General features: G+C 42.5%; 1 protein-coding gene across 1 annotated transcript; it reads left to right on the top strand.

The window, feature by feature from the left end:
* The first annotated feature begins 1084 nt into the window (after positions 1-1084).
* LOC148116222 (extracellular calcium-sensing receptor-like) lies at positions 1085-4973 on the top strand. Its single transcript, XM_087890916.1, has 3 exons — positions 1085-1256; positions 2529-2747; positions 2917-4973. Exons 1-3 carry the CDS (start codon positions 1113-1115, stop codon positions 3076-3078), a joined length of 525 nt encoding a protein of 174 aa, XP_087747042.1. The 5' UTR covers positions 1085-1112; the 3' UTR covers positions 3079-4973.
* The last annotated feature ends 6005 nt before the right edge of the window (positions 4974-10978 follow it).

The raw sequence follows: 10978 nt of genomic DNA, 5'->3' as shown, positions 1-10978 counted from the left end.
CTGCTCTCCAGCCGGGGAAAAGCTTTCCCTAACTATAAGTGTGACACACAGGACAACCTTCTCTCTGTCCTTGGGGGTCTCAGCTCCAGAACTTCATACCAGATGGCAACCTTATTTGGCAATTTCAAGGTTTCTCAGGTACTTGGACACGTAGCATGATGAAAGGGGGAATGCAGATGTAACGCTGTAGGTTCTGCCTTGTGTGGTTACTTCCAACAACCTGCAGAATCAATTCTGTGACCAGAAGAAAACATCTCATGAAGATACAAGGTTGTGGGGATAGGGGTCTAGAATAGGATACCCTGCTAATCTAGAAGGTCTGAGGTTAGTAACAAAAAATACATGTACCATTTTCCTTGCTCAACCTCTTCCTTTTCCTCCATCTCCACCCTCAGCTAGGTTATCGCTTCTCTGACCCTGTGTTGAAAGATAAGATTCAGTTCCCCACCTTCTACCAGATCGATCCCCAATATCATCTACAGAATGCAGCCATTGTCCAGCTCCTTCTCTATTTCCAGTGGAACTGGATTGGGATGGTTGTTCAGAAGTCAGAGAACAGTGTTCTTTTCATCCAGATTTTTGAGGCCACCCTCGCCCAGAATGACATTTGCATGCAATTTGTAGAACAGATCTTGCCCCAAATCTCAATATTCAATGTATTGGGCGGTAAACTAAAAGAAGTGATTTGGACCATTTTGAACAGTGATGCTCAGGTTGTGATTATCTCTGGAGATTCAAATGCTCTGCAAAGCCTGATAGGATCCCTCTACATTTATGAAGAAGAGAGCAATGCTTCTTCTGGGAAGGTCTGGATCCTGACCACCCAATGGGAATTTTCAGCTATTGGCTATCACTACGATTGGGTGAAATTAAAATCCCTCCATGGCGCTTTGTCTTTCACGGTTCACACAAAACCGGTGCCAGGATTCAAAGATTATCTCTGGGCTCTGAATCCACAGGAACCCCACGGAGACATTTTTCTCCCCGAATGGTGGGAAGTTGCATTTGACTGTGTGGTTTTGAAGGCAGGCATGGCCTCACCTGATGGCCGAAGGGTTTGCACAGGAGAGGAGAACCTGGACACCCTCCCGGCCTCCATCTTTGATGGAAAGATGACCGGTTTCAGCTACAGCATCTACAATGCTGCCTATTCTGTGGCACACGCATTACATGCTGCACATATGTGTGAATCACAGTGGGCATTGAAGAGGGGCAGAAAGAAGCCACACCTTCACCTCTCTGTGAAGCCCTGGCAGGTAACTCTTGAAGTCTTCCCTTCTGGTCAATGAATCCTCCCTTCTCTTGGTTACCTTCACTTTGCACTAAGTGTTTTTTTGTCAGGGCAACTGGGTTTACCCAATTATGGGATGGCGCATACTGCCATCCTATAATTGGGATGCCTTTTGCCTTTCATTCCCAATCAGTCCCAATCCAGGAGCCTTCGAAGGCAAACTATTTTTTTGTTGAATTTTTATTCCTTTATTTCGTTGGTAAAACATGCATTTTTCACTTTTCACTCTTTTCGGATTTATAAACATTTGCCTTTGATCTCCACTGTCTTGTCTAACTACCTTTTCCCTCTTTTTTAAAAATCGCATATCTTGACATTTACAGAAATTTCTCCTGTTGTCTGCAGACGATTCATAAGGGAAACAATCAAGTAAATAAGAATGAGAAAATTTTGAGAAACTTCCAAGCTGCAACATGTGTCTCATTCATTGCTTGGATTAACTGCTTAACCAATTAGATTTGACAGAGGAATCATCTGGCACTGGAGTTTTCTTATTCGTTTATTTTTCCAAGCACTTTTTCCCCCTTCACAGTAGCGTGTAAGGTCCAATCCTTGAAGTGGAAGATCTAGTCGCTCCAGAAATGGAACATTCGTTGTCTTAACTTCCAGTTCAGTTAGGATTCTAGTGTAAAAACAGGTCATAATTTACAAATGGAATTAAGTCTCATTTCACCATAGGTCTCTTTCTCTCTCCCTCCACATTTTCATTTGGGGGAAAAATAGTTTTCTTTTCTACCTTAAAGTGAAATATATTTGCCCTCTTATTCACCAAAGGTTATTTTCTCTATCAGCTAAGAACATGCTTGCTACTCTAGTTCTTCAGTGGGGTATAATAAACTAAAAGGAATAACAGATTGTGTGTTAAAGGCCTATCTGGGAAATGCTGGCTAACTCCATCTCTGTTTCATGTCCTGCATTCAGAATAATATTCCTTCCACATATTGCAATTTGAAAAGAAATCTCTGTCAGTTAACCTGCTGTTTGCTGCCATAGAAAGAGGTGTGGGGCTGTACAGTTTCTTTCAAGTTGCTGTTTTCGTGCCCTTTGCCTCAGAGCTTGCCTGGAAATTCTTGCTTTCTTTTTGTTCCTAGCAAAAGTACTTTTCTCTAAATTTATGGAGCTGAGGATTTTTCTTTCCTAGGGCACGGACAGAGGCAGCCCTGACAATCTCTTTACATGGACTCTCTTTCCTCTTATGGACATGTTGTTTGTTCGTTTGCTTGTTTTGCAATTCCAGGTGCACGGCTTCTTGAGAAACGTCCTTTTCAACAACACCGCTGGGGAGGAAGTCTCCTTTTCAGAAACTGGGATGGAATATGCAGGATTTGATATCCTGAACTGGGTCGTCTTTGAAAATATGACGATCCTTCGAGAGAAAGTCGGATGGGTCGATCCGGAGGCTCCTTCAGCTGCATTTTTCAGCATCGACCCCGATGCCATTGTGTGGGCCAACCAGGTGGGTACCAGATGCTCTTTCCAGGATTAAGGAAAACTTTGAGAAGGGGAAGGGGCTGTTGAGATGGAAACTCTGATCAGAATGGAGCAAGAAGGGGCCACTTTTATACAGATCGTGCAGCCAAGCTGAATGTTTCTCATCTCTCAACGCTAAAAATCTCTTGTTTCAGACAAAGCCTTTCTCCCGTTGTGTGAAGCGCTGCCTTCCAGGACAAGCCAGGAAAGTTGCAGAGGGGAAGCGCTCTTGTTGCTACGGATGTGTTTCTTGCCCAGAAGGGACCATCTCTAATCAAACAGGCAAGTTGCTCAAGAAGTCCCTCAAGCAGGAATGAGGAGGTCTGGCATGGCTGGATGGAGAGGGTTGAAGGAGAACCCGAGGGAGAAAATCAGTTGAGAAATTCAAGATGATGAAATGTAAAGAGTGGCTCATTGAACTCAGCCTTCTTTAAAGATCTTCTGCTTGAGCGGGGGTTGGACTAGAAGACATCCAAGGTCCCTTCCAATTCTGTTATTCTGTAAGTTATTAGCAGCAGTTTTTCAGGATCATGGAGGCAGAGTTTCCAATCTTTTAGGACAGTGGGAATGGCCAGCCTTAGCCCCAAATGAAGGACTGACTGAATGAAGGAACCAACAATCACATATGACCCCAAAATCAAAGGAAGTTGACTCTACAAATCAGAAGGATTGCATTGCCCTTCTGCATCTTCTGCCTTACAAGCTTTCTTTGCCAAGAAAAAAGAAAGAACTATGACCATCTAGCATAAAGAGAAGAGAGGGGAAAGGTTTTAAACAGCTTTTTATAGTTTCTAGGGTTTGCACAGTAGGTGTTGGAAAGAACCCATAATGACTTTGATCGAGCTTAATCAAACTAGTTAATCTACTTATTCAAACTTTATCACCCTCAATCAACCTATTCGTAGGTCTCAGCAGAACTTTTAGTTTATGGCTCTGACCCGTCTTAACCCCATGGGCCATCTTCCCCACCTCTCAGCTATTTATGTGGGGTAGTTTCATGGCACAATTGATAGTTTCCCTACTAGAATTCTCACTCCTGCTGTCACATCACATTGAAAAATTAAACTACCTATCTTTTCCTGAAGGGGTGCGGTTCAAGCTTTATTTTTTGGGGGGTGGGGGTTGCTGGTTTTTTCAGCATTATCAAACTGCCAGGAAATTAATATAATTTTTAGGGAATATCGAAGGTTCCACTATCTATCCCTATCTCAAAACAATGATATAGAGCACTGCACACCAGAACAACTAGACACAAGAACAGTTTTTTTCCCGAATGCCATCACTCTGCTAAACAAATAATTCCCTCCACACTGTCAAATTATTTACTAAGTCTGCACTACTATTAATCTTCTCATCGTTCCCATCACCCATCTCCTCCCACTTATGAGTGTATGACTGTAACTTTGTTTCTTATATCCTTATGATTTATATTGATATTGTTTCCTGGTTGCTCATTTGTTCTCTATGACTATCATTAAGTGTTGTACCTTATGATTCTTGATGAACCTATCTTTTCTTTTATGTACACCGAGAGCCTATGCACCAAGACAAATTCCTTGTGTGTCCAATCACACTTGGCCAATAAAGAATTCTATTCTATTCTATTCTATTCTTTCTATGTCTGCTAAACTTCCCTGCAAAAAAGTCTGAATGACCAGACTTGAATTGCAAATCAGAGAAGGTGAACCAAATAATACACATATAAACCAATTAGCAGGATTGCTGTCTTACAGAACTATCGGTCTTTTGTGGGTTCCAGTACAAACTGGGGAAAGCAACAGTTGGAAATCTGTCACACAGTAAAAGCCACAGTAATCATGGAAGTCCCTAAAGACTGGAAGGAGCTTTTGTCTTTCCTCCACCAAATTGACCAGCCCTGCTGGAGCTGAATAGATCCTTGTCTCTGCCCAGCCCAACCCCAGGGTCATCCTGAATGAAGTCTAATTTGCCCTTTATAATGCAGTGCACTTGGCACAGTCAGTCATTCCATCATTATCTTTGTGGGTTGGCCATTTCAGAGAGGGGGAAATCATGTTAGATTATATGTGTGTGTGTGTGTGTGTGTGTGTGTGTGTGTGTATAGTTAATATCTCGGGTTTCTTCCCGTGTAATTGTAAACATATCCTTAAAAGGGTAGTAGCGACGTTTCGATGAAATCACATTTGTCATCTTCTGGCTGAAGTTCTCGGTTTGGTGCTTATGGGCAAACTGTGTGATCGTAACTGACGTTTTTCTATAAAAAGAGGCAAAGGTGTATTCTGATTGGTCGACAGTGTTGTATTCTGATTGGCTGATGACATAGCTGTATTTTGATTGGGTGGAAGCGCTGTTGCTTGGTTTTGACCCAATCAAAATACAGCTACGTCATCAGCCAATCAGAATACAACAACACTGTCGACCAATCAGAATACACCTTTGCCTCTTTTCATAAAAAAACGTCAGTTACGATCACACAGTTTGCCCATAAGAACCAAACCGAGAACTTCAGCCAGAAGATGACAAATGTGATTTCATCGAAACGTCGCTACTACCCTTTTAAGGATATGTTTACAATTACACGGGAAGAAACCCGAGATATTAACTGTACACACATATATACCCGTGAAAACTTACATAAACAAATATATATATATATAGTTTTTTGTTTTTTCCAATATAAACATACATGTTTCGTGGACAGTACATTGATTGGGTCAGGTCTTTTTTATACAACGTTAACAAAAATAGTATGTAGAATTCTAATCTTTCAACTTCAAACAATATTAGTCTCATTTCATATTCCTTTTGCATTTTCCCTTTAATTCATTTAAGCATAAATAACATTTTTTCGCACCCTGTGTTTGTTATTTCTTAGTAAATGTTGTCATTCAATCTTTTAAAAACCACTCATTATTCCACCATAACATCAATATTCCAAATGTATAGGATTACAAATAACACAAATTATTAACAATGTTCAATCCATCACGGGAGTATATCTCAAAGTCCCCACCATTTCTAATCCTTAATATTTTAAATTCACAATATCTTTTAACACACTGTTAATATTCAGTTAGATTGTCTAGCCTTAAATTACCATCTACTAACCGAAAACTTATTGGGTTTTGGGGTTTTCCCGTTTTATTCATATGTTTTCTCATTATTCATCATCTCTTAGTCTTTCTAAAATTCCATTGTTGATTGATTTTTTTGGTCAGTCTTTTGTCTCTCGAAATCGTGTTAGATGCTACTGAACTGCTCAGAAAAAGACTTTTGATTTTAGATGCAGCTCTCTGTGACCCTTGCCCAGAAGACGAATACCCAAACAAGGAGAAGAATCGCTGCATTGTGAAGAAGATGCACTTCCTTGGCTATCACGATAACTTGGGATACGCTTTAGTTTCCCTCACTCTTTTTCTCTTTATGACCACATCTACAGTCCTGGTGATTTTCCTTAAGCATCGTGACACACCAATTGTCAAGGCCAACAACCGAGATCTCACCTACATCCTCCTGGTCTCCCTCCTGCTCTGCTTCCTCTGCTCCTTCCTTTTCATCGGTCAACCCGGGAAGCTCACCTGCCTCTTCCGACAAACTGCCTTTGCCATTCTCTTTTCCCTTGCAGTTTCCTCTGTCTTGGCAAAAACTGTCATGGTGGTTCTGGCCTTCATGGCCACCAAACCTGGAAACAAGACAAGGAAACTCTTAGGAAAATCTCTGACCAACTCCATTGTCATAGCTTGTCCCCTGATACAAGCAGTTCTGTGTGTCACCTGGCTGGCATCCTCCCCTCCATTTCCCAACATGGACTTCCATTCCTTGGTAGGAGAGGCCATCTTGGAATGTAATGAAGGCTCAGCTTCAATGTTTTATGCTGTCCTCTCCTACCTGGGTTTCCTGGCCAGTGTCAGTTTCACGGTGGCCTTTCTGGCTAGGAAATTGCCTGACAGCTTTAATGAAGCCAAGTTCATCACTTTCAGCATGCTGGTCTTCTGCAGTGTTTGGATCTCATTCCTCCCCACTTACCTGAGCACCAAAGGGAAGTCCATGGTGGCTGTGGAGATCTTCTCCATCTTGGCCTCTGGGGCTGGTCTCTTGGTTTGTATCTTTTTCCCCAAATGTTATATTATCCTACTGAGACCCCATCTTAATTGTAAAGAAAATATAATGGGACACAAAAATCTCTGATTTATGCAGAGATTTGAATGTTTTAATTTGACTTTAGGGCATTTTTGTATTTGATCTGATTTCTAAAAAAAAAAATTGTGACATGAGGGAGAGTATAGTTCATTAAATAATTGTAAATGAAGTGATGTAAATAATCACAGACCATTTATTAATCTCCCACATTTTTATTTTTTATGAATGTCAGTTCACCCCAGTGAGGCCCCATGAACAACTTGGAAATATGCTTTGATGTTAAAGGTCTATTATCATCCAAAGTAAGTTTAAAAATATGTTGGGTTGGTTTCACTATGTTGGGTTGTTCTGAAGCATATTTTGCCAAGTTCCCTAACAATTTTTTCATTCAAGTGATTATTAGACTTCTTACAATTCTGCAGTTTAAATGAGCTACATTTTTTTTGCTCTCTATATACTTAATAGAGAACATATTTTATTAATAAACATGATCATGTGAAATAGATATTAATAGATATTTTCCTGCTCCCGCTATTTGTACTGTTTTTTATTCTTTTCAAATATTGTGAAGAAGAAAGATGGTTGGATGGAAGGAAGGAAGGAAGGAAGGATGAGGTGGGGAGAATAAATGGAATATATTCTGACTTGTTCATATTCAGGGAGGAAGACACAATTGCATGAAATTCTATTGCTTGTTTAATGAACCAATAGATAAAAATAGAGGAAATGTCTAGAAACTGCTTATTTGGGAAGGCAGAAGTCTGTGTACTATTATATATAGACAGCAGGATGTTGTCTAAAATCTCAAATGATTTGCAACAAATGTTCCATAGAATTAATATATATACTTGTGAGTACGTGTCTGAAAATTTGTTTGCTTAGCTATCATCTATCTGTCTGACCATCTATGATATAATCACAAATCAAACTTCAAGGTAGTTGATAGTTTGAAAGAGAAATGAACAATTCACATGAAGACCTTGTCAGAGAGCTGCAGAACTTCTGTTTCCAGTCTGGAATAACTGAGGCCTTAAAAGGTGGACAAATGCAGAGGATGCTGTAAAGTTGGGAAAAGGGGTGGCACAATGAAGAGGCATGCAAGTGGACGTAGAGACATAGTGGACAACCTTCTATGAGGAATAAATGTTGTTGAACAATCAAACATGTTTAAGGAGATACTGAGAAAGTCATGGATGGAAGGAGCTGATGAGAGTCCCTCAAAAGAATCTGAAAATGGGAAAGGGAACTATTTTTTGGCACACGGGTTTGGTGGAAGAAACAACTGTCTGCCAGGAAGGAAAGATATGGAGAGCTGTACTGAGTTTTAGTTGTACTTCCTTTCTTCATTTGTAATACAAATCAGTCTTCGGTTCCTGTAATTTAGAGGACTCAATAAAATTGAGAGGAAGAGTTCACCAAATGTGTTCCAGAATATTTATTTATAAATAGCTTGGGGAACATGGAGCAGATCCAATTTCTGAGGGGAAGCTGCTCCAGACAAAACAGGGCCAGCCACAGAAGAGCAGGGCCTGAGCTCCTTCATAGGCTTCAGTTTTGGACAAAAGAGTTTGGAGAAGATGGAGCTTCTGGTTCCTCTGTGCCAGATCATTCAGGGCTTTCAAGGATAAAACTAACGTTTTGAAAAGCGTTAGTTCAGATGTTGTATTTCTAAGTAGATTTGAGATCTTGGTCATTTCTGGGTCCTGGAAATCCCATCCTTTTATTAATAGGTTATTTATTTATGTGTTTGTTTTTCTACATCCCAATATTATTATTATTATTTTTTAGAAATAACTCAAGGTGCTAAGATATCCAACACGTCTTCTTCCTATCTTCCCCACAGCAACAACCCTGTGAGGTGGGCATTTTGCACCTGTTCAAAAGTCCAAATGCTGTTCAAGGTCAACGCTAGAAAGCCAGCATTACAACGGTCCATTCAGGAAGTGTCCAGGGCATGAATAACTGTGAATAACAGACCCTCATGAACCAGGAATGGGTGCAACTGGCACACAAAACATGGCTCTACAAAAGATCTCCTGGCTACAACTGCCATCTATTCTTTGGGCAGGAGTTATGAAGGATCCTAGACAGTGGTGAAATCCACATTTTTTTAACTACTGGTTCTGTGGGCGTGGTTTGGTGGGCGTGGTGTAGCTTGGTGGGCATGGCTTGGAGGATGTGGCAGGGGAAGGATACTGCAAAATCTCCATTCCCTCCCCACTCCTGGGGGAAGGATATTGCAAAATCTCCATTCCCACCCCACTCTGGGGCCAGCCAGAGGTGGCATTTGCTGGTTCTCCAAACTACTCCAAACTTCTGCTACCGGTTCTCCAGAACCTGTCAGAACCTGCTGGATTTCACCCCTGATCCCAGATTATGTACTGAGCATGTTTGCGGCAGTGAAAGCTCATCCGATACCATAGATGGTTAAACCCCAAATCCACTTAGTATTTCAGGGTTGAGTTGAAGCCTGATTCTCCCCTCCAGAACCCCAAAGCCATCAGGTCCTGAGTCAGGATTTCAACAGTGCTGCTTGGGTCACCAGGGCCAGAGATGTAGAGTAGAACATCTTCAACACACTAATAACACTTCACCCCACATAGGTGGATGATCTCACCCGGTAGCTTCTTTTACATGTTAAAGAGGAGAGGAGAGGACCCGGCCCCCAACCCAAGGCGAAGGGCGAGCGGGTGGCGAGTGGGCGGTGAGTGGCGGCAGCTCCAGGGCAAGGCCGGAGTCGAGGAATGGTGCATTCCTTGACCCGGTTGAGGCAGGCGGCGAGCAGGCGGTGGCTCCGGGGCTTTGGTGAATAGTGCATCCCTGGGCCCTGGCCCCTGACCCAAGGTGAAGGGCGAGTGGGTGGCGAGTGGGCAGTGAGCAGGCAGTGAGTGGGTGGCGGCTCTGGGGCAAGGCCAAAGTCTCTTTCTGGGCACGTCACTTCTGCCTGTTGGGCCATTTCCTGAAGCTGGCAGCTCCACAGCCAGCCGCTTTGCTTTTTCCCTCCTTTTCCTCACGGGAGGGTTGCATGGTGGCACCAGCAGAAGTGCTGCAGGGAAGTGGCCCAACAAGCAGAAATGCTGCACCCAGAAAGAGAAGGGCAAGAGGGGCCAGTGGACTGCAGAGGCAAAGGCAAGCTCTGGGGTGGCAGTGGTGCTCCGGAAGAGAGGGCGGATGTCCCGGGGCTGCGCGTGCAGTGCAGCCACCACCGCCTCTCTTGGCCCCAGCACATGCAGAGAGGCTCAAAAAACCAGGTTACTTCCTGGTTAAAACCAGGAAGTAATGACTTCTGGGTGGATGGGCGGAGCCTCCAGCTGCCATCGCTACTGGTTCGCCAAACTACCGGCCATCATCGCTACTGGATCGGCTGATCCGGTCTGAACTGGGAGCATTTCATCCCTGCTTTAGAGCCAAGTAAAACAGGAGGAAAACCAAACAATGAAATTTGTAGTTTGGCATTAAAACCTTTATACATACAATTTGTTAAAAGTGAAGTTGAAGAAGCCATGATACAAATTCCCAGTCCCCTGTTTTGTTGGGGAAGTAGCTAAGCACTGGGTGTTACCCCTGATTGCTCAAATCTCCACCAATGGTGCCATAGAACTTCTCAGACATAAACCGGTCTGCTAAAATGGGGGCTATGATAGAACGGTAGGAGCCATGAGAACTCATGTGTGGCTTTCAACCAATTGCTCCAATTTCTGAAGTTCTCTTTTCTTTCAGCTTCTTCCCTATTTGAGGAAAGACCAGTTCAACAACAGTGCTGGAGATGAAATCTCCTTCTCAGGAATTGGACTGGACTCTTCTCATTATGAACTTGTCAACTGGGTTTCCGTTCACAATAAATCAATGGCTCTGGTAAAAGTTGGGCAAATCGATCCTGGGGCTCCCCAGGTCAGGATTTCACCATTAACTCTGATACGATCATCTGGCCCACAAAAGTGAGTTCAAAGGCATTGATGTAAATTCCAGGAAAGATTTGTTCTCTTCTGGAGATGCAGAACCTCCTTCTAACTGGAAAATCGGCTCTATTGGATCATAAAATATGGCAGCCATTTGGTGAAAAACCTGATCTGCACGTAACGCATTTCAGGTCTGATT

This window comes from Pantherophis guttatus, chromosome 1 (assembly GCF_059756535.1).
Source record: "Pantherophis guttatus breed Tessera chromosome 1, ASM5975653v1, whole genome shotgun sequence".
NCBI lineage: Eukaryota > Metazoa > Chordata > Lepidosauria > Squamata > Colubridae > Pantherophis > Pantherophis guttatus.
The sequence above is the reverse complement of the archived record's forward strand: the minus strand, read 5'-3'. Positions and strand labels throughout refer to the sequence as shown.

Excerpts from the sequence above, each read along its gene's own strand:
- LOC148116222 (XM_087890916.1), top strand. The coding sequence starts at position 1,113 with ATGACCGGTTTCAGCTACAGCATCTACAATGCTGCCTATTCTGTGGCA. Across the intron at positions 1,257-2,528 it reads TCTCTGTGAAGCCCTGGCAG|GTGCACGGCTTCTTGAGAAA; the intron begins GTAACTCTTGAA and ends TTGCAATTCCAG. Across the intron at positions 2,748-2,916 it reads CCATTGTGTGGGCCAACCAG|ACAAAGCCTTTCTCCCGTTG; the intron begins GTGGGTACCAGA and ends CTCTTGTTTCAG.